A 24,414-nucleotide genomic window follows, 5' to 3' on the forward strand; every position below is an offset into this window, starting at 1 on the left:
ATTAATGCATCTAGGGTAGTCAGCATCAACACCTGCTACCACCACAAAAAAAAAAAAAAAGGAAATTATGTGCCTTCTGATGGAATTTTACCACTTATGCAATAATCTCACAAAAAAACTACAAATATGACATTTGAAACAACTGGAAATCTGAACACTGGCTATTTGGTTCTATTGAGGAATTGTTCATTTCTTCTTAAGATATGACAATGGCACTTATAGTTTTATTTTAAGATAAGGAATTATCTTCATAAAATACATACTGATAAACTTTTGGACAAAATGGTAAGTCTGAACATCCTTCAAAATAATATTGAAGAAAGAAAAGGCCAGTGTTTATGTAGATGAAACAAAGTGAGTTATGAAAAAATTTACCACAGTAAAAAGTTAGAGAACAATTTTGACATTTTCCTACCACAATTAAAATATATCCCAACCCATTACTAAAATATATGTATATGATTATTTATACCACTAAAAATTTAACTATGTGTAAATAACCATATAGATATATTTTCATAGATATAAACAATATTAATAGATATCCTAAAACAAACCTAAATATGCCTAGTGGTACCTCTGGAACAACCACTCTTCGCTTCCAAGCCTGCAGGTCACGCTCCGTAGCCATCTGACTGCGTGGAGCATTCTGGTGCATCTGACGGACACCTTCCACTTGTCCACTACGACGCAGACCAATATTTGGAGGAGACTGGATGTCTAAGCTTAGTCTTCTAAAACCTATGAAAAAGTTGTAAAGAATGACTGCAAAACAAACTTCAATCTAATATGCATACACGTTCCTCCTAATATGATACAAACCAAAATAAAAAGATGTACTGAAAAACCTTTGGAAAAAAATTTTTAATGTGACTGAAACCAAAATGTTGAATACAGAACATGACTATTAACATCATTTTCCATTTTTACTAGACTTTCTGAATTTTATGTTACAAGCATTTTCTATAATAATGTTATACTTGCAGTCCTAAAAACCTTGCCTTCCTCAAAACTGCAAGCTATTATCTTTCTGGAAAAATCAGCAATGCAAATAGATGTCTCAAACTATGGTGGTTTGATAATAAGAGCTCTAATAACAAACATTATTTATGACCTAAAGAGATAATCTAAGCCACTCAGGCAGGCAGCCTGCCCGAGACCATTAGTAAAAATTCACAAAACTGTGAAGTGGGGAAATGCTGGCAACACCTGAAGTGGAGCTAGGGGAGTGGGTAACAGGGCAATGCGGACAACACTGGGCCGTGAGCCTGTGCAGAGTTGGGCAAGCAGACACAGGAGGTGGCAGAGTGACCTCCCAGGAGCTGGAACTCACAAAGGATGGAGACTACCCAGAGGGGTTGCGGGGCAGAAGCCCAGGCAAGTACTTGTTTCCTTAAAATACAGAGTGAGCACAGGGAACTCTATCTACTCAATACTCTGTGGTGACCTAGATGGAAAGAAATTCCAAAGAAGAGGGGATATATCTATATGTATAGCTATTTCACTTTGCTGCACAGGAGAAATTAACACAATGTTGTAAAGCAACTATACTCAAATAAAAAAAAAATTTTTTTTTCTAAGAAAGTTAAATTCCATATATATGTGTTAGTATACTGTATTGGAGTTTTTCTTTCTGGCTTACTTCACTCTGTATAATCGGCTCCAGTTTCATCCATCTCATTAGAACTGATTCAAATGTATTCTTTTTAATGGCTGAGTAATACTCCATTGTGTATATGTACCACAGCTTTCTTATCCATTCATCTGCTGATGCAGGATACAGCATGCTTGGGGCTGGTGCACGGGGATGACCCAGAGAGGTGTTATGGGGAGGGAGGTGGGAGGGGGTTCATGTTTGGGAACGCATGTACACCCGTGGGAGATTCATGTCAATGTATGGCAAAACCAATACAGTATTGTAAAGTAAAATAAAGTAAAAATAAAAATTAAAAAATAAAAAGAGAAAGTTAAAAAAACCAAAAAAAAAAAGCAAGAATGAAGAGGACCCTGCTACTAACTGGGGGCTATATACTTTTCGGCCACCTGTAAAAAGCAGAGACATTACTTTGCCAACAATGTTCTGTCTAGTCAAGGCTATGGTTTTTCCAGTGGTCATGTATGGATGTGAGAGTTGGACTGTGAAGAAAGCTGAGCACCAAAGAATTGATGCTTTTGAACTGTGGTGTTGGAGAAGACTCTTGAGAGTCCCTTGGCCTGCAAGAAGATCCAACCAGTCCATCTTAAAGGGGATCAGTCCTGGGTGTTCACTGGAAGGACTGATGTTGAAGCTGAAACTCCAATACTTTGGCTGACTCATCTGAAAAGATCCTGATGCTGGGAAAGACTGAGGGCAGGAGGAGAAGGGGAAGACAGAGGATGAGATGCTTGGATGGCATCATGGACTCGATGGACATGGGTTTGGGTGGACTCTGGGAGCTGGTGATGGACAGGGAGGCCTGGCGTGCTACGGTTCATGGGGTCGCAAAGAGTTGGACACAACTGAGAGACTAAACTGAACTGAACTGATGCAAAGAGCTGACTCATTTGAAAAGCCCCTGATGCTGGGAAAGATTGAAGGCAGGAGGAGAAGAGGACGACAGAGGATGAAGTGGTTGGATGGCATCACCGATTCCATGGAGATGAATTTGAGTAAACTCCACGAGTTGGTGATGGACAGGCAGGCCTGGGGTGCTGTGGTCCATGGGGTCGCGAAGAATCAGATATGACTGAGTGACTGAACTGAACTGAAGGAGGCTATTAAATTTTACTTCAAATACACCAGCTCTCCTTGCCTAGGATAAAATTCAAATACGAGTGAATGCAACTTCTGCACTCTTCGACATACAACATTCTGTTTACCGATCAAATGTGAACCAGTTTGTACTGCACAACATACTATACTTCATCTATTAAAAATGACACTAAGTGAGCCTGCTATTAATCCAAAATTCGTATTAAAACATACTGATGTTTAAGAAACACTTTTTGCATTTAGAACTAAAACTAAATCCTAAATTTAACTGCCCAAGTCACAGCATTATTCTGCAACAACTTGAAGAAAACATGCACAGGTTACTTCGTATGAAAAGTATGAAAAGTAACATGAGTGACCATAAACAGATTAATTACACAGAATGGTTATTCCACACAGTGGAATACTATGAAGCTATAAAAAGGAATGAAGAAGAGTTCTATGAATGGATACGAGTGATTTCTAGAATATACTGTAAAGGAAAAAAGCAAGGTGTGCAGAGGAATGCATACATATCTTGAGTCACTTGCTCTGATGCACTGAGATAAACACAGCAGCAACTATGCAGTGTGTGTGTGCATGCGTGGGTGCGTGCGTGCACACATGCGAACTTCTGTGTTAGTTGCATAGTCGCATCCGACTCTTTGCAACCCCACAGACTGTAGCCCACCAGGACCCTCTGTCCATGGGATTCTCCAGGAGACAACACTGGAGTGGGTTGCCATTTCCTTCTCCAAACGAAACTATAGAAAGAAAGAAAGTGAAGTCGCTCAGTTTTGTCCGACTCTTTGCGACCCCATGGACTGTAGCCTACCAGGCTCCTCCATTCATGGCATTTTCCAGGCAGGAATACTGGAGTGGGTTACCATTTCCTTCTCCAGTATTCTTGCCTAAAATGTTGAACCTGAATCCAATTATGAGCTAATGAGACACATTCAGGGAATTGAGGGAAAATCTGTGAAGTAACAGACCTAAACTCTCATAAGTACCAGCGCCATGAGGGAACTGTTCTAAATTAGGAGAAGTAATAATTACACACAACAACCAAGGCTTGATTAAATCCTAAAATTTTAAAAAGCCCTGAAGGACAATTTTGGAACAAGTGAGGAAACAGGAAGATTGTACATTAGGTAGTAGTATTTTATAGTTTGTATACTGTATAGTATTATAAAATTTATTGACCTATGATCACTGTATTATGAACATATAAAAATGTTTCTGGTTCTTGGAAGATACAGAATCATGTCTGAAGGGATAAAGTTCACAGTATCTCCAACCTGCTCTAAAATTTAGGAAAAAATTACCAGAGACAGAAATTATTTCAAGTGTATATAAGAACCATCGGTTCAGTCGCTCAGTTGTGTCCAACTCTTTGCGACCCCATGAATTGCAGCATGCCAGGCCTCCCTGTCCATCACCAACTCCCAGAGTTCACTCAGACTCACATCCATTGAGTCAGTGATGCCATCCAGCCATCTCATCCTCTGTCATCCCCTTCTCCTCCTGCCCCCAATCCCTCCCAGCATCAGAGTCTTTTCAAATGAGTCAACTCTTCACATGAGGTGGCCAAAGTACTGGAGTTTCAGCTTTAGCATCATTCCTTCCAAAGATATCCCAGGGCTGATCTCCTTCAAAATGGATTGGTTGGTTGGATCTCCTTGCAGGCCAAGGGACTCTCAAGAGTCTTCTCCAACACCACAGTTCAAAAGTATCAATTCTTCGGTGCTCAGCCTTCTTCACAGTCCAACTCTCACATCCATACATGACCACAGGAAAAACCATAGCCTTGACTAGACAGACCTTTGTTGGCAAAGTAATGTCTCTGCTTTTCAATATGCTATCTTGGTTGATCATAACTTTTCTTCCAAGGAGTAAGCGTCTTTTAATTTCATGGCTGCAATCACCATCTGCAGTGATTTTGGAGCCCCCAAAAATAAAGTCTGACACTGTTTCCACTGTTTCCCCATCTATTTGCCATGAAGTGATAGGACCAGATGCCATGATATTCATTTTCTGAATGTTGAGCTTTAAGCCAACTTTTAACCATACAAGACTGTTAATATCAATGTTTGAGATTAGCAAACTCTCCAAAGTACCCAAAAACCTATCAAGAGAATGAATGAATAAAATCAGATATAGGCATACAATAGAGTACACAACAGTCAAAATTAATCCAATGCAATAACTGATTAATCTTAAAAATATAGCATTCTAATGGCAGAAAGTGAAGAGGAACTAAAGTGCCTCTTGACAAGGGTGAAAGAAGAGAGTGAAAAGGCTGGCTTAAAACTCAACATTCAAAAAAGTAAGATCATCGCATCCAGTCCCATCACTTCATGGCAAATAGATGGGACAAGAGTGGAAGCAGTGACAGATTTTTACTTGGGCTCCAAAATCACTGCAGATGGTGACTGCAGCCATGAAATTAAAAGACGGTCCTCCCTGGAAGATAGCATATTAAAAAGCAGAGACATCAATTTGCTAACAAAGGTCCATCTAGTCAAAGCTACACGGTTTTTCCAGTAGTCTGGTATGAATGTGAGAGTTGGATCACAGAGGTGGAGCGCCGAAGAATTGATGCTTTCAAATTGTGGTCCTGGAGAAAACTCTTGAGAGTCCCTTGGAATGCAAGGAGATCAAACCAGTCAATCCTAAAGGAAATCCACCTTGAATATTCATGGGAAGGGCTATTCCTGAAGCTGAAGTCCCAATACTTTGGCTACCTGATGCAAAGACCCAACTCACTGGAAAAGACCCTGATGCTGGGAAAGACTGAGGGCAGGTGGAGAAGATGGATAAAATGGTTGGATGGCATCACCAATTCAATGGGCATGAATTATAAGCAAACTCTGGGAGACATAGGAAGATAGAGAAGCCTGGCATGCTGCAGTCCCTGGGGTCACAAAGAATCAGACACAAAGTTCCCTTTATAAACCTTTTTATAAAGTTTCAAAACAAAAGCTTTTTATTAATACATTTAAGAATGTCAGGTCTATTTTTAGAATGCAAAGGAAGGATCAAAAGAATTGTCATCTTGGGAGACAGAAATAGGGCAGGACCACATTAAAGATGTGCATTATTATTATGATTGAAAAAAAGAAAAAGAAGAGCATCTGTGCACCAATGATAAGACTATGTCAATAACAAAATTTGAGAGTTTCGTTGCTGTTGTTAAGTATTTACTTATTTACTTGGCTACAGCTGGTCTTAGCTGCAGCATGCAGGATCTAGTTCCCCGACCAGGGATCGAACCCAGGCCCCCTGCACTAAGAGCATGGAGTCTCAGTCACTCAATGACCAGGGGTTCCAAGAACAAAGTTTTGACAGACCCGATTCTGTGCTGCTAGAAACCAAAACAACTAGATATATAAAAGAAGTAAAACTTAAAGTATAATGCACTAATTTTAAAGAGAATTAATGAAACTTTAGGACCTAACAGTCATTTCAAATAAAACTCTAAAGCTCTCCAAGTTTTCTGGAGTCCAGTGGTTACAACTCTGTGCTTTCACTGCTGAGGACCTGGGTTTGATTCTTGGCCAGGAAACTAGATCCCATTGGTCATGTGGCCAAAATAAAAAACAAAAAATCTAAAGTCTAGGCAGATTAGATGAAAGAGAGCAAGAGTGAAATGGCAGAAAGAACTGAAGAAACTGTTCAGAACAGAGCACAGAGCAATAAAGAGACAGGAATTTCTATAGCATTTTATGGACTCAAAAAGAGGTTTTAACTTTCCCAGAATTCAGCTGCATATCACCCATCTCTTCTAGATTATTTCCATTAGTATAATTATTACCACATTCCAGTATTAAGTACTTTGCCCTGAAATTCACTGCAAGCTTTCTGATTCTATAAGAAACATTAGGGCTCTAATCAATTAACTTTTTAAAAGATTATATAAAAAGGAAACCTAATGTTCCTTTAGAAAACACTTTTGTTCCCTTTTTAACTCAACACAATTTAATATAATGTTGTAAATACTCTTATTTTAGAGCAGGTACTTTGAAAGTACCTGAAATTCTTATGCTCATTTCTTAGTCTTTCAACCATACCTAATAAAGCTATCCTCCAGACTTCTGCTCAAAGTTGTAAAGGTATACTGCTTAGCATACTGCTTTTATACTGAAAAGTTTTTCACACTGGATGCAGGGGACAATGACTTCATTTATTCATCAATTTCAATCTAGCCATGTTAAGGCAAAATACCTCTGCTATATTTCTTACCTCTTCGGGGTGTTTCTTCCCCATTTGAAAGTCCACTTGGAACAGCCTCCTGACCTGCTCCCATTCTCTGATCTTGCTGCTGCTGCAACTGTCTTATCATTCCATCCAGGACACTGCGCTCTGGGCTTCGTTCACCATTATCATTGGTTTGCAGGCTTATAATTTGTTCTATTACCTCTCCATCACCTGCAAATTCAATGAATGAATATCACATCATAATATATACCAAGATGGAAAAAAAACTTTCAACAAGTTAAAATTACATTAGCAATTGTCAGAAGACTTGTTTTTCAAAAATAATCATTAAAGATAGCCTTTATTTTCACAACTAATTAAGTTAGAGAAAAGATTCAAAACCAACTTTATAGTACTAAGTACCACAAAAACCTCAACAGAGCGTCTGAAATCTGTCTAAGTAGAGGAAAATACATTTCAGTGAAAATCTTGTTTTTCTGTTTCAGATCAATGCCTCTTATTTATACATTTCATTAAAATCTTATTTCCCAAGGTCTCTGACTATAACAGATCAACAAAGAATCAACTGGACTTCATTATATACCTCTGAGTTTTCTATGCAGCTCAGTCTCTGATGTAGAGAAAAGCACTGGCATTTCTTTAGTCTTAAGAAATAAAAAAGAGTGAGTAACACCTTTTTGGCCTACAGCAAATGACCACTCCGAACTCCAGCTATAATTCTTCAGATATAAAATCAGATTTTTTTAAGTGTCTTTGCTTCTTTATTTTTCAAATAATACGTTTTCAGAGATATTTAACACAGTCATACTTAGTGTAAATGGAGAAAAAGTGCTAGACAGTTGTGGGGTCTTGAAATGTACTTAAGACACTAACATTTTCATACAAAAACAATTCCTTCCTTGTCCTCCCACCATAAAATACATCTTCTTTGAGCACAGAACACAGACCTTCCAACCACACCAGCTTATAAGCAGAATTCTAACAAACTGAAATGAATAGGGTATCAGGCAAAAAGAATGCAAAGATATACATGTATATTTGCATCCACAGTAACACATGAAAAACTGAAAAATGTCATACTGTTTCAGGGAAAAAAAGAAGACTCTATCCTACTACATGAGTTAGAGTCCCTTGTATCTCAGATAACATTTCCATTTTACTACGGAAATCAATGAAGAACTTAAAAGAGTTAAATAAAAATCACTGAAGCTTTTTTGATGACTGTCAAAAAAAAAAAAAGCTAAGAAAGCAGAAGTGGAGCCCTAATCTAAAAAGGATAAGAAGACTTTGATTAGAACCCGGAGTAACATAACATTCCTAAGATCACAACATGGAGCAAAAGGGAAAAGAGCAGAAAAGGAGACTTCCAATCCTCTCCCCTCTCCCCAAAAAACCATGTAACGTTTCTCTCCTGGCCCTGGACTTAGATTTAAGCTTGGCGAACACCATTAGGAATGATACTGGTTTCTATCTGGCATAATGCAACCACTATTCAAATATTAAAGAAGGCTTCAATGCTACAGTATTCTTTCACTACAAAATACTATAGCACTGGAAAGAATACAGGAAAGAAGGGCTTTCATATAGTGGATAACTGGGACCCCTGAGAGAAGACAATAGAGTCCAGTTTTTGGATTGCTCCAGGTAACAGCCTGGAGGCAATTTCCAAGCTGTAGAACAAGGAGGGAACCCAAATACCATCCAGAAATCACACTGAGTTGAGAGACAGAGGTCAGGGTCTGGGGGCAAGTGGGAAGACTAAAATATGCAGACTGGTTAGAAGAATTGAAAAGATACGCCATGATAACACTAATTTTAAAAAGCTGGATTATTTTCAATAATATGAAACAAACAGTCTTCAAAACAAGAAATACTCTCCCAAGAATAAACAGGGACATTTCATAATGATGAAAGAATTAACTCACAAAGAGCACAATCTGAAATGTGTATTTACATAGTAACAGAATTTTAAAACACATAAAGCAAAAAATGATTGAATCAAAGGAAAAAAAATAAGACAAATCCACAGGATAGATGGGATATTTCAGCACTCCTTTAAACAGCAACAAAATGGGAAAGAGCCAAGTGTTCTCCAGCTACTAGTGAATGGATAAATAATGGTATATCCATGCAATGGTGCATGATCACTAAACAAGGAAAAAAAAAAAAAAACCAGAGTGATATCTGCAACAACAGGAATGAATCTCAAAAGCACCATGCTAAGTTAAAGAAGCCAGACACAACAGACTACATATTGTATGATTTCACTGATATAAAACTCCTTTAAAAGGAAAATTTAAAGTGACAGCAACAGTCATTACAAGGGGCCAGGAGAAGGGAGAGGAATAATTCTACACAAGCTCAGGAGAATTTCTGGGGGCACTGGAAGTGCTCTGTATTTGGATTGTGGTGGTGGCTTACATGACTGTCTTAACATTTCTTAACTCATTTGAATTGCACACTTAAAAGTGGTCAATTTTGCTGTGCGTAAAGTATACTTCAATCAAACTAATAAAAAGAATTTGGAAGAGTAAACATATGATGATTTACATTAATCTTTAATCTTAAAGTTTTAGCAAATCAATCCTCATCCAAACAAAAGTATCTTTTTAAAATTTATTTTTAATTGGAGGATAATTGCTTTACAATGTTGCGTTGTTTTCTGCCATATATCAACATGAATCAAGTCACAAGTATACACATCCCCTCCCTCTTGTAACCCCCTACCACCTCCCACTTTATCGCACAGATATATCTTTTTTCCTTTGCTTAGTCCAAGAATATTAGAGAAAAACACTACACCACTATGAACAAAAACAAACAAAACAAAGCAAAACACCTCTGCCCTTGGCTAGGACAGGCAAAGGACAAGATGGAACTGGAAGCTCCTCTGCCAGAAAGTTAAAGTGTTCCAGGAAGGATGGGGACTTGGGAAAGGACACAAAACTCGGCCTAAAGGGTTTCACAGCCAAATCCAAGATAACGTGAGCAACTAAGTAACAACAGTACTGGACTTTAACTCACTATATAATAACCCGGAAGTCCAGACTAAAACTTAATAAATGAGAGAGTAGTAGATGGTCAGCTAATGATAAAATGAAAAGGCAATGATAAAAGAGTTAGAAAACCATTTCACACCCTTCAGAACAACAATTGATTCAGGCCAGAATTACCAATGGATCCTCAAACTTACAGGTAAAGTTAGAAAAGGAACAGGTTATTTATACAAGTTACTAAATAATTACAAAGAGGAAAAAACCTTCAGAGTGGAGAACTTTGGCAGATACCAAAGTCAACACCACCAATAATTGGATGAAACACAACCATAGGCATCCTGACATGATACTCCAAGAAGACTAAATCATTTATGCTGTGCTCTTCAAAAATGCACTACGTGAACTTAATGACAGCTAAATTTAATGTTCAGTCCCAAATTAAAATCTACACCAAGGAGGGAAAAAAAGCTGTAACAGGCATTATTAGAATAACAAAATTTGATTACAGGCTATAACAGTATAAATGTTAAATGTTCTATTTTTGATAACTATTCATGATTATATAAGAAAACATATTTGTTCTTAGAAAATACATACTTAAGTATTTAGGGGTAATGGACATGAGGTCCAGAACTTAAGTCTCAAGTGGTTCACAACAATGATATGTATCTAGAGATAGAATAATAAAACAAACATTGCAAAATATTAAGGACTGGTAAATCTGAAAGTATAGGAGTTCTCTGTATTATTACTTACATTTTTCAAATCAAAACAAATTTTTTTTAAAAAGGTTTAGCACTTACTTGTTGCCACATAGCCTAGTTGTGGAACCAAATGTTCATCTGCAGAATTTTCTCGGCCAGGCACTAATCGCTGATACTTAGTTGGATGAGGGTTTCCATCTACATCTACCAAGAATGGTGGAGGCATGAGGTGAGGGGCCTGCTGAGTCTGCTCATCTAAGACGTAATTATTAGAATCCCTAATCAGCGGTCGATAGTCAGTATGGAAGAACATCTGATCAGGAATCTAGAAATGGAAAATTTACAGACTGAAATTTTGAGGATTAAACATGTTAAAGAACATATATATTAACCAGTTAATTTTATTGGAAAGGATAAAAAAAATCAATATATCTAACCTATTTTAAAAACATCCTTCTTAACTATTTACATGCTCTAAGAAAGTATGTAAAATGACCTTTTCATATGGCTTGCTGCATCCAAAACCAAATATCAGAAGGTGACCGTGAGAATCTGTACAGGCAAAATGCTGTCCATCCTGTGAAAACTTACAATCAAAGACAGCTCCATGTCCTTGTCCTTCAATCTAGGAAACAAAGATGGAAAATTTTATAACCATCTCTATGTAACACCTTTAGTTATTATATAAAATTCTGAAAAAAATATTTAAAAACGAATTTTTCATTAAGCATGTTAATATTTTCAAAAAGTAAAATTCACTTTAGATATCACTGGCCTAGGAAAAACCTTGATGGAGCTTCTGAGAATTAGTTTGTAAAATGATCAAATGAAAAGATCATAAACCAACCCAAAGTGAAGGCTTTTTTTTATGTCTTACAAGAGAATGAAAACTCCATAAACTTTCTAATACATAACAAAAATCTACTGAATAACAACTTACAAGGTAAATGATTAAAGATTAATAATGTGTGTTACTTATGAATTAAAATCAATACTTTTATGGAGTTTAAGCTTTCCACTTAGATGACTAACCACCATGCAAAATTTGTAATGCTGCAGTGTCTCAAGGGTGCATATGTAAATTCTTTCACCTGCAACTTCCTTACTTCAGACTGCCACAAATTTCTAAGTGCGTTGTGAATGTTAGGCTTCCCTCATAGCTCAGTTGGTAACGAATCCACCTGCAATGCAGGAGACCGTGGTTCGATTCGTGGGTCAGGAAGATCCCCTGTAGAAGGGAAAGGCTAGCCACTCCAGTATTCTGGCCTGGAGAATTCCATGGACTGTATAGTCCATGGGGTGGCAGAGTCAGACACGACTGAACAACTTTCACTTTCATGAATGTTGCCTTCAGTAAGTAACTTCTAAACTGCTTTATTCTTGTTATTTTAACTCTAAATTTGATTAGTTTAGTATTAACAATTTATAGTTATATGAGATGTTTCATTAACTCATTAGTACAGAGTTATGCATACTTGTTTCAGCATATAAATAGTAATTAAAATTTAGAACAAGTTAAACTAAATCAGTACTGGAAAAAGGAATCATCCACCCAAACAAAACAGAAGGATTTATTTTCATTGCCAGAACAAACTCTCACACATACCTAAATAACCACTTGAAAAACAATTCACTTCTGCTATACCACACATGAAAGAGTGCCTTTAACAAAATGGGGGGGGGGGGGGCGGGAATTAAGGTATTAGGATACTTAGGGACCTGCTGAATAAGATAATGCCCCCTGACCTGAGACTCTCAGTCCAAGTAAAGCAAAGGCAGGTGGGGAGGCAAGAGCCCTGGGCTGGTCAGGCAAAGCTGGTGGCAGCTACTTTGCTACCACACATGTGCAACTAACCTCACCAAAAGTTAAGGGTTCCTACTGAGAAGGAAGTTTCTCAAGTGGGCAAACCTACCTAAGCAGAGCAAGACACACACCACTTTTTATCTGCTGTCTGAAGAGTCCTACACAATCATTCCTGATAAAACAAAAATAGCCTGCAACTGTGTCCAGAGAACACTTCAATGTCACACTATGTTTCTTGGGTTATCACTCAGTCATGTCCGACTCTGCGACCCCACAAACTGTGGCCCACCAGGCTCCTCAGTCCATAGGATTCTCTAGGCAAGCGTACTGGAGTGGGTTGCCATTTCCTTCTGCAGGGTATCTTCCCAACCCAGGGATTGAATCCAGGTCTCCCACGTTGTAGGCAGACGCTTTACTGTCTGAGCCACACACTATGTTTACTACTTTTTTAATGAAATACTGTCTCATTAGTAGCTTAAAACCCAAGAATTAGGAGACTCTCGGGTGATCAGTAAAGGTAAGAATTATTCAGCCTACAAGGCCAATTTCTGGTGTTTGACTAGAAATAAAATCATTATTGTCCATTTGAGACTTTTCAGGTCACTCTTTGGCTTAGTGGTTATTTTAGATTATATTCTGTTTAAAGCCTGAATTAATGTGGTCTTCTGTTTTAACAGATTAAATTTAGGATGTTCCTATTGAGTTTTAAAGGACAATTAAGAAGACGGTAAAGCATCTGTCTACAATGCGGGAGACCGGGGTTCAAGCCCTGGGTTGGGAAGATCCCCTGGAGAAGGAAATGGCAATCCACTCCAGTACTATTGCCTGGAAAATCCCATGGACAGAGGAGCCTGGTAGGCTACAATCTATGGGATCGCAAAGAGTCGGTCACGACTGAGGGACTCCAAGATGGATGTACCTATGAATTTTAAGGCCACAGAAAAATGAAAGAAGGTTTATTTCTTTTCCCAGGATTCCAAACAGAGATACAACATTCAGAGGTGCCTAATGATGTACTTTACGCTATTTGAATTGTTTCAGTGCATTCAATGTTAGTAAATAAAACACTTTATTTTGGACAGTTAAACTGTCCAATGTAAGCATACTGAAATTAAAATTTTTAAAGTAAAAAAAAAAAAAACACCCAGCAAAAACATGGCACACATGGACGAAGATGGTTTTCAATCAAAAGGTCTAAAAAACACTCATCTATAGGATGCTACTGTACTGCCTCAAAAATTAATTAACCTTTGAACTGGGTCTCAATATACATAAAGAGTAATTTTAGAAAACCTATCATGTATGTGTCTCAAAAGTCTTAACAATGTATAAGCCCTTTTATACATTCCCCTCAGAATTTATCCCAAGGAAATAATCAGGGATCTACATAAACAGACATATATATTCAAACTGTTGCTGCTGTGCAGGTTTTAGAAACTACTTAAATACTCAACAACAGCAAATTAGCTACATAAGTAACACTCTTCTAAGAAAGGCTGAATTAATCATCAAACATACATTTACAAATTCTTAAAAAATATTTAAGGGCTTGAAAAGCATTCTTTACATAAAATGAGAAGGGATTACAAAGCTGTGTACAAAAGAGTAAAAACAAACAAAAAACTACGTGTAACAATGCCAACTAGTAATTCTCTAAAAATGATGCCATCAGAAAATCTTCAATGGATATTGATACCTGTGAAAGTTTAATAAGGAACCAGACATTTACACAGTTTGGAAAAAAATCAGTTTAAAAATTACAAAGAGAAGAAACATTTAAAAAATTAGTGTGAAAACTTGGCAGATGTCACCTTAACCAAATACTTATAATTATCACCATATTAATAGTGGAACATATAAACATCATTAGCCTCCTAATACAATGCATGGAGGGCACATTATCATTTTTTTTAATCAAAAAATTTACAACAGTATTACATCATGAAGAAATAACAGACAAAACAAATATCCTGTAGTATTACTTGTCTGTAAAAAGGCAAGATATGCAGGGTAAAGGATTACTGATTTTACATAAGTGGAAATACATAACTACTTAATATGATACATGATCCTGAATTAGTCCAAGAGGTAAAACATAACTATAAAGGCATTATTAGGACAATTGACAAGTTTTGAATGTAAACCAGATTAGGTAATGCTACCTTATCAATGTTAAATTTGTTGATTTTTGGTGACTATATTGCAGCTATGTATAAGAAATTCTAAAAATATGCAGTAAGATCATAATCTGGTTTTCAAACATATGTGTGCAAGAAGAAAAAAGCTGAGGAAACAAAAACGATGTTTGACTCCTGAGAGGACTTTACTGAATATTATTTTTTATTACCAGGTATTTCAATAAAATTAAATAGTGAAAAGGCATGAATTACCGTAATTTTGCCAATTTAAACACAGACAGGGACACATTCACAGACACAAAGCTAAATATATTTTAAAAATCTTCCCCTCATGTGAATTAGTTATACAGATTTCACTTACATATGTACATGTGAACATATGACTATCAGATATTTATCAGCCTTAAAGTAGTACCCTGATCTTTAGAAATACAAACTGCCAAAAACATGCAGGTTCGGCTACATGGATAAGGAGACTTATCCAAACATTTGAAACAAGCGCAAACAGGCACAGAGACACACACTTTCTGCACTTACCATGTTGAAATAATGTTTCATCTTGGTGCCTTTTGTGATATCCCATATGAATATGCTGCCGTCATGTCCTGCAGATAACATAATTCTGGAATCAAAGGGATGTGTCTCCAAAACAAATACTTCATCAGCATGTCCCTTTATTCAACAAAGTCATATAGTTAAGGAGGGTCTGAAGGTTATAAGTTTAAAATTAAAAGCCCATGTTGTCACAGTATCCAAGGGCTTTTAAAAATGCATTAATGACAGTAATTTATACATTAGTATATATACAAATTTCTATTCATTTGATAATATAAATAAAAGGTTTTTTTAAATTTGTTAAAAATCTTTATTTGTTGTATGTTATAAACTACCTACCAACAGGTTATGAAGCAGCTGTCCAGTGTAAGAATTCCACACTTTGAGGACATGATCATTCACAGCTGTGACAACAATGCTATCGTTCTGATTCCAAGCTATCATTGTTACTTTGGGTTTCATAAACCTTTCCTCTTCCAAAGATAAATCTCTAAGAAAAAAAATACAAGATGTGCAGTGCTGTATGTGTAGGCGGCTACACAATCTCTCATGGACACAAAAATAGTAAATAATCTAGCTCACGTCCACACCTTATCCCCTTCACAGAGTTTATCACATCTGACCCACAAGAGGTTATCTACAAACAGATGAGAGCAAGATCCCAAGGGGGAAGGGATGATCCAGAAACAGTTCAGAGGCAGAACACAGGCAGATTCAACACCACCATTATTCATAAAAGCACAGCTTTTCTCTACACCTAGGATTCCTTTCTCTTGACTGCAAGGCCTATCGGTAATATTTTCAACTACTTGGAAGACAGGAAGAAGGTGATTCACCTTCACGCCCCTAATGTCTAGAAAAGTTCCTGACAGACTTTCAGTATGCTGAACTACCTCTTTACACTTCCCTACAGACTGTTCCTATGGCTCCCTTGGCAAGAAGGGTCTTATACAAACATGTCTGCAATGTTTTGCTGCCTTCATGAAAGCAATATGCAGTTTCTGTGTAAAATACAGCAGTCAGTAATATGGGGGAGGGGGAGAACCTAGCTGCTTCTGAAGTCCTTAGAGCACATTCAATGAAATTATAAACATAAAATAAACATGTATTTTAAAGAAAACAGCTATAAGGAAGAATACTATGTAACAACTATCTGTGTAAGCACAATGGAACACAAATGACTGAATAATTCTAACTAGATTATTCAGAGGAAGTGTAACGCAAGAGACAAAATGGAATACAAGCTAGGATTCCAGGCTTCACTTGACTTTACTAACAGATGTGTTGCATTTCATCAAATAGATCAGCCAAGATCAGAACACTAGAACAAATATATCTATCAATTTGTACACACAGAAAACACTGCTTTTCAAGATTTGCAAGAGGTAAAACTTTAAATGAGAAAAGAATATTTCTACCAGGAGGGGAAATATAGGGAAAGTTCTCTCCATGAAGAGAGTATAGCAACAAGAAAACTAAACAGTTCTCAATCTCATTTAAAAAAATTCTGGACCTCCCTGGTGACCCATTGATAAGGAATCCTCCTGTCAATGCAGGACTTGGGTTCAGTCTGAGTCCAGGAGGATTCCACATGCCATCAGGCAACTAAGGCCTGAGGCAGCCAAATAAAATATTTTAAAAATTTTATTCAAGTTTTTACAATGATGTTGCTATTTTGTCTAATAAAGTAACTGTTCATACATGAATACGGTTTCAAATTTTCTTCACTGTTATTCATTCATTATTATTCACTTTCACACTAAAATGCTGAATATCCAGATGTAACATTTTTAAGTAATTGTAAAGATTTGTTTGTGTACAGGGATTATCAGATTTGTAGTATGTATCCTTTCCATTCTCTACCACAGGTCATTTCACAAAGATATTAATATCAAATTTATTTTGAAATCCAATACAACTGTTTGAGCCACAGTGGAGAATGAGTTAATTTCTCCTACTATCACTAAAAATAAAGCAGACATGAAAATTTCTAAACAACAGAATGTGTAACATTTCTCAGAAAAAATGCTAAAAACAGTGATATGACTACTCTACACCAAGTAGACTGGGCTTGCCTCGCAGCTCACTCAGTAAAAAATCTGCCTGCAATGCAAGAGACCCAGGTTTAACTCCTCAGTCGGGAAGATCCCCTGGAGGAGGAAATGGCAACCCACTCCAGTATTCTTGCTTGGGAAATCCCATGGACAGAGGAGCCTGGCAGGCTAGTCCATGGAGTCACAAGAGTCAGACACAACTTAGCAACTAAACCACCACCACCACACCAAGTTCTGGTAGAAATCTGCATATGATTTTCAATTGCCAATAGTACTTAAAGGCAGGCAGTTTCATCTCCCAGATGATGAAACAGATTGTGATGGTCTCAAAATGATATAGCTATAAAAAGTGTCAGTGGTATTTGAGCAAAGTTCTGACTCCAAAATGCATTTTCTTCTCACCACCTATACAGTCTCCCAGTATGTAAAAATCCAAAAACACAATGTATTTGAAATTTATAATATCTATCTTGGGAAATACTGAAATTATCTCAAAGCTGCTCAAAATATGTTTGAGACCCTGGAGTGTTGGGGGAGGAGGACAGTTAAGACAAACTTGCCTTCAATACCATTTTACAAACCAAAATTTTACCATGTAAAATGAAAATATAACTCCCAATGGAGACTAATTTTTAAAAACAGAAACAATAAAATGTATTTCCTTACTTTTTTTTTAAACCAGATATAGCTTTTTAAAATATAACTTTTTAAAGATTCATGTCAGTGTGTGGCAAAACCACAAGAATATTGTTAAGTAATTAGCCTCCAATTAAAATCAATAAATTTTAAAAATAAAATAAAAAGTTATAGATCTTTACATAAGTAAAAAAAAATTAAAAAAATAAAAATTCCAAAAATTGTATTTTCATTTTTGTTTTCCCAGCTTGTAGGATCTTAGCTCCCTGATCAGAAATTGAACCAATGGCCCCTGCAGTGGAAACCTGGAGTCTTAAACACTAGACTGCCAGGGAGGTCCCATCCTGTCTTCAGAAAAATAGAAGTTTCTGAAAATCTCCACGTTTGACATACTTGAGTTATTTATATATTTAAAACACTAGGTGGTTTTAAATGCAACACCTCAGAGGAAGTCAATGCTTTGAACAATGGAATAAATACAGTGTTCTTTTCTACATAAATCTAAGATTATAATAGGTTTAAGTATCTGTCAGATATGCGGGAGGGAGCCATTCACTTAGATCGGAGGTGGCTCTAGTTCCTGAACAAAGCAAAAAACCAATCAGAGAGACAGACCAAGTTCTCAGGATGCACCTACTTAGAAACAAACCATCTCAACTTACCCTGAGATTCTAGTGGCCATATCTAGTAAGATGCTTCTCCATTCTAACTGTTCAAATCTCCAAATTCGTGCTGTTCCATCTCTGCTACCACTTAAAAACCTTAAAATAAAAGAAACAGATCTACTTATATACATGCTACCAAAGGGTACAGTTAAACCACAAGCAAAAAAATTTTTAATGTAGCTATCTTGACTGCAGGTAAATCTACAGGTGTTAATTCCAAAAAGACAGGGATTTAGGGCCTACCTAAAAGGAGAAAAGGAGCTTTCCTTGTGACTCATCTGGTAAACAATCTGCCTGCAATGCAGGAGACCTAAGTTCGATCCCTGAGTTGGGAAGATACCCTGCAGAAGGGAAAGGCTACCCACTCCAGTATTCTGGCCTGGAGAATTCTATGGACTGTATAGTCCATGGGGTTGTAAAGAGTCAGATATGACTGAGTGACTTTCACTTTCTAAGCTACCTGGTGTCTCAGATAGTAAAGTGTCTGCCTGCAACGCGGGAGACCCGGGCTCGAGACCTGGGTCAGGAACATCCCCTGGAGAAGGAAATGGCAACCCTCTCCAGTACTCTTGCCTGGAAAATTCCATGGACGAAGGAGCCTGGTAGGCTACAGTTCATGGGGTCGCAAAGAGTCGGACACGACCGAGCAACTTCACTTCACGAAAAGGAGAAAATCTGGTTTACTCTGATTTGCCTGGCCCTATTGTAAAGCACATTTCAAACCCAATCACTACCTTGTCAAATAGTTTTGAAAAGATATGTACATAAGTAATAGGGGGCTGCTGCTGCTGCTAAATCGCGTCAGTCGTGTCTGACTCTGTGCAACCCCAAAGACGGCAGCCCAATAGACTCCTCTGTCCCTGGGATTCTCCAGGCAAGAATACTGGAGTGAGTTGCCATTTAGGGAAGCACAATTAAAGATGAATGGGAGAATTAGTAAAAGCAAAAGTGCCATTATAAGCATTTAAACTCTAAATTCAATTTCACGCTAGTCAGTACGTATAAATAAATCCATCACTTAAGTGTTAAAAAGAAGAGGTAAGAGGCACCTGAAAAGACACTGGGGACCACAAAAAAGGATATAATTTAAGTGATAATTTTGTTGCAGATTATATCACAGTAACTGATTAGAAAAGATCTAACTATTCAAATAGGCATCCCTGGTGGCTCAGCTGGTAAAGAATCTGCCTGCAATGTGGTAGCCCTGGGTTTGATCCCTGGGTTGAGAAGATTCTCTGGAGAAGCTAACAGCTACCCACTACAGTATTCTGGTCTGGGGAATTCCATGGACTGTACAGCCCATGGGGTTGCAAAGAGTCAGACACGAGGAGCGACTTTCACTTTCATGCAACTACTCAAATGTAAGAAATTTCATTATCCTTACACCTCATTTTCCTATAAATCAAACAGCAAGCAGTGAACTAAAGAACTACTTTTGATACGGAAGGCTGCAGAAACTACAATTCTAAAAACTTAATCTGTTTCCTCCCTGACACAGACACTTTTCCTTCAATTACTACAGTTACTAACAAGGGCCTGCCATATGATATATACCTGCAAAGTGACACATAAGCTATACTAATAGGAAGCAAAACACATTTACCTAAAAACACACTCATGAATACAAACTCACACTTACTTACCGATCACCATTGTTACAAAATTGGATACTATCAACTTTATCCTAAAGAGAGGGAAAAACCAAACACAAAAGTAATCATCTACATAGTTTATAAACAAAGAAAGAGCCCACCCAGTTTTACAGTTAGAAGCACATTTGGTTTAAAGTAAGAGATCTACACTTTTGCTGCTTAATCCTCCCATTCAAACATATATTGTATGTTTAAGAGCAAAGAACCTAACTACATATCAAACCAGACTAAGACACAGCTTTTATCTCAGAGATAGACACATAGGGTTTAAAGAGAAAAAACAGCCTGCTTCTAAAATTAAACCTGTATTTACAATTAATTACATCTACAAAATTAATACGGATAGAAAGTGATAAAAAAGTTTAAGTAGCTGAAAACAAGTCGCATTCACTTTGATGATTATGTGCAAAACAAACAAACAAAAATTTCCTTTAAAGTGATTCTGTTTTTTATCAAATAACTTCACAGAACTTCCTTAAGGAGAAAAAGATGACCTGACTGCTGAGCAGTACTCCAGAACACTGAGAGTTATCTATCTTATAGTGCACGTCAATAAAACAGCATTCTAATTCCATGAGCTTGGTTAAGACAAATAGGCTCACCCAAATCAGTTGTCATAATCAAATGTACCTGAAGTAGAAATAACCACTGTAAAGCATTTGCACAATAAGGTGCTGAGCTTGTCAGTATCATCTTTCATCTTTAAATGCAACTCCTCCTCCATTTAAGTTGAAAGTAAAATCAATAACAATCTCCGTTATTGAGACTATATACCAACAGGAATATCATAAGTAAATCTTAATTTTAAAACATGAAGACTTACAGTGTGACTTTCAAGTTCCGCGATTTTTTCAGGTGCTTCAAAACCCAAAAAATACATTCTGATTACATGATCAGTACTACCTGTGGCTAGAAACATACCACCTGAAACAAAAATTTTAAGTTTTAAAAATCCAGTTTGTAACAAATGTCTTAACCAAAGTTCTATATTAAGTAAGCTCTCTATACGAAAAGTATATTCATCTCAATAGATCCATCTCATTATATAAAGAACTTTTAAAAATTAACATAATATATTGTGATATGATTTTTAGAAGAAATCTGTATTTGGTCTTCATCCCTGTTTCTGGCTGAACTCCTAAAAACCCTTAAAATTTCCTAAGTGAAATGATATTGATATCTTGATTTTCATATAACAAACCCACTTCAATCACACCAGAGTTTATGTTAATGAGGTAACTTTTGAAAAGCATCTATGGAAGAGGAACCAACCATGTGATAGAGGTTGGGAAAGAGGGCTGGGAGAGAGCTGAATCCATCCTTATGGCCAATGAGTTAATCAACTGTGCCTGTGTGATGAAGCCTCAAAAACACCCAAAGGGCAAGACTCAGAGGTTCCAGGTGGATGAACAGGAGGAGATTAGAGAAGAATAGCAGGACTGGAGAGTCCTCCTTCCCACAGACTTTATCCTAAGCATCTCTTCCATCTAGCTATTCCTGAATTATGTTCTTTCATAATAAACCAAAAATCCACTGAGTAAAAGGACTTCTGTCAGCTGTTCCAGCAAATTAACTAAATCCAAGGAAGAAGCTGTGGGAGCCTCTGACCTACAGCCCGTCAGCAGAAGCAAGGTGACAACCGGGTCTGAGGCTGGGGGTGGGCTGGGAATCTTGTAGCACTGAGCCCTTAACCTGTGCAGTCTTCACACTATTCTCTAGGTAGGCAGTGTCAGAATGGAGTTAAATTGTAGGATGCCAAGCTAGTATCAGAGAACTGTTTGGTAGTATTATAGTGGGGTAGGGGTGGGAGTGGGGTACACATTAGATGAGGCTTAATTTTTAAAAGTTAATTCAATCTGGAAATGTTCATTATCTCCCTCTGTCATACTGGTGTGACAAGGACTAAGATGTTGCCACTCCATAAATACATGAAAACAGGTTCTGCTTTCTAAATACCTTTATACTCCTAGGGAGCTCCTGGTGACTTAGATGGTAAAGAATCTGCCTGCAATGTGGGAGACCTGGGTTCAATCCCCCAGGTCAGGTTGGTCTCTGGAGAAGGAAATGGCAACCCACTCCAGTACTCTTGCTTGGAAAATCCAATGAACAGAAGAGCCTGGTGAGCTACAGTTCACGGGATCACAGAGAGTCAGACACAACTAAGTGTTAACACACACCTAAACATAGCTATGGTATATGAAGTTCACTTGTTCTCATGTTCAGATGTCTATGGGGGAAAATCTTTGACCTCTCCCCAAAACAAAGGTTACCACACAAGTCCACTGTATAAAAAAGAAAAAGAGGAATAATTTCACAAGATGTGTGCAAAACAAACTTTAACTACCAAAAACCAGCAATTCAAAGAAAATCACAATCTTGGCTTATCATACACATGGGGCACATGGCACAGGAATTGCTCATTTGGACACTTTGAGCATCCTTTTTGCCAGTTCTCTTATATCCCTGGCTCTGATTACTATGAAAAATCCAAGAAAGTCAGCAGGGGGAAGATAAGAAAAAGGCTAATTAACATCACAGGTTAAATCTAATAAAATGAGCATAAGACATTCACCATCCATCTGATAAAGGCCATTAGCCATGTGGTTGCTCAAAAAAACTAAAACAAAACTAAGAAAAAAATACTAAAGGTATCTTACCAACACTAAATGAAGAACACAGCATTTGAACACCTGGTCTAGGCTTTTCAGTGAACTTCAGGGGACGTGGACTAGAAAAGAAGAACATGTTGTTTTAAAATACATGTTAACACAGTTTAACCTACTGGAAGTTTCCATAAGCCTCTTATCCTTATTTCATCAGAGGGCAGACAGAATGAAAACCACAATCACAGAAAATCAACCCAACTATCACATGGACCACAGCCTTGTCTAATTCAATGAAACTATTAGCCATGCCATGTAGGGTCACCCAAGACAGACAGGTCATGGTGGACAGTTCTAACAAAATGTGGTCCACTGGAGAAGGCAATGGCAAACCACTTCAGTATTCTTGCCTTGAGAATGCCAAGAACAGTATGAAAAGGCAAAAAGATGTGACACTGAAAAATGAATGCCCCAGGTCGGTAGATGCCCAATATGCTGCTGGAGAAGAGTGGAGAAATAACTACAAAAAGAATGAAGACATAGAGTCAAAGCAAAAACAACACGCAGTTGTGGATGTGACTGGTGATGGACTTAAGTCTGATGCTATAAAGAACAATATTGCATAGGAACCTGGAATGTTAGGTCCATGAATCAAGGTAAATTAGAAGTGGTCAAACAGGAGATGGCAAGAGTTGATGTTGGTGGCAACATCAACATTTTAGGAATCAGTGAACTAAAATGGACTGGAATGAGCAAATTTAATTCAGATGACCATTTTATCTACTACTGTGGGCAAGAATCCCTTAGAAGAAGTAGAGTAGCCCTCACAGGCACAACTGAAATGTCTGAAATGCAGTACTTGGTTGCAATCTCAAAAATGACAGAATGATTTGTTTCCCAGGCAAACCATTCAATATCACAGTAATCCAAGTCTATGCCCCAATCACTAATGTTGAAGAAGCTGAAGCTGAACGCAGCTTTAACTTCAACTGAAGTTGAACGACTCTACAATGACCTACAAGATCTTCTAAAACTAACACCAAAAGAAGAAGTTCTTTTCATAATAGGGGACTGGAATGCAAAAGTAGGAAGTCAAGAGATACCTGCAGTAACAGGCAAATTTGGTCTAGGAACCAAATGAACCAGGGAAAAAGCAAACACCCTCTTCCAACAACACAGAAGATGACTCTACATATGGACATCACCAGGTGGTTAATACCAAAATCAGACTGATTATATTCTTTGCAGCCAAAGATGGAGAATCTCTATCGATTCTCAGCCTTTTGGCTAAGATCAAATGCAAAGATGGAGAAACTCTATCCAGTTAGCAAAAACAAGACCGGGAGCTGACAGTGGCTCAGATCATGAACTCCTTATTGCAAAATTCAGACTGAAATTGAAAAACAGAAAACCACTAGACCATTCAGGTCTGACCTAAATCAAATCCCTTTCAATTACACAGTGTCATAAGTGACAAACAGATTCAAGGGATTAGATCTGACAGACAGAGCACCACGAACTATGGACGGAGGTTTGTGTCATTGTACAGGAGGCAGGGATCAAGACCACCTCCAAGAAAAAGAAATGCAAAAAAGGCAAAATGGTTGTCTGAGGAGGCCTTATAAATAGCTGAGAAAAGAAGAGAAGCTAAAGGCAAA

At 37.5% G+C, this 24,414-nt stretch overlaps 1 protein-coding gene across 2 annotated transcripts in view; it reads right to left on the reverse strand.

Annotated features, from left to right (window-relative positions):
• The window catches only part of BRWD1 (bromodomain and WD repeat domain containing 1), a 123,636-nt gene that overhangs the window by 62,651 nt on the left and 36,571 nt on the right, over positions 1–24,414 (reverse strand). Inside the window, exons 10-19 of one of the 2 annotated variants that reach the window (XM_069565506.1) lie at positions 22,811–22,881; positions 20,977–21,077; positions 20,145–20,185; positions 18,499–18,597; positions 15,486–15,636; positions 15,129–15,263; positions 11,146–11,274; positions 10,749–10,974; positions 6,974–7,159; positions 558–741 (exon numbers count right to left, since the gene is read on the reverse strand). In XM_069565506.1, the coding sequence (XP_069421607.1) occupies positions 558–741; positions 6,974–7,159; positions 10,749–10,974; positions 11,146–11,274; positions 15,129–15,263; positions 15,486–15,636; positions 18,499–18,597; positions 20,145–20,185; positions 20,977–21,077; positions 22,811–22,881 (1,323 nt within the window). Of the gene's footprint in view, positions 1–557; positions 742–6,973; positions 7,160–10,748; positions 10,975–11,145; positions 11,275–15,128; positions 15,264–15,485; positions 15,637–18,498; positions 18,598–20,140; positions 20,186–20,976; positions 21,078–22,810; positions 22,882–24,414 lie in introns of both variants that reach the window. The other variant, XM_069565516.1, reaches the window with a different exon arrangement.

Source organism: Ovis canadensis, chromosome 1 (assembly GCF_042477335.2).
Source record: "Ovis canadensis isolate MfBH-ARS-UI-01 breed Bighorn chromosome 1, ARS-UI_OviCan_v2, whole genome shotgun sequence".
Lineage (NCBI taxonomy): Eukaryota > Metazoa > Chordata > Mammalia > Artiodactyla > Bovidae > Ovis > Ovis canadensis.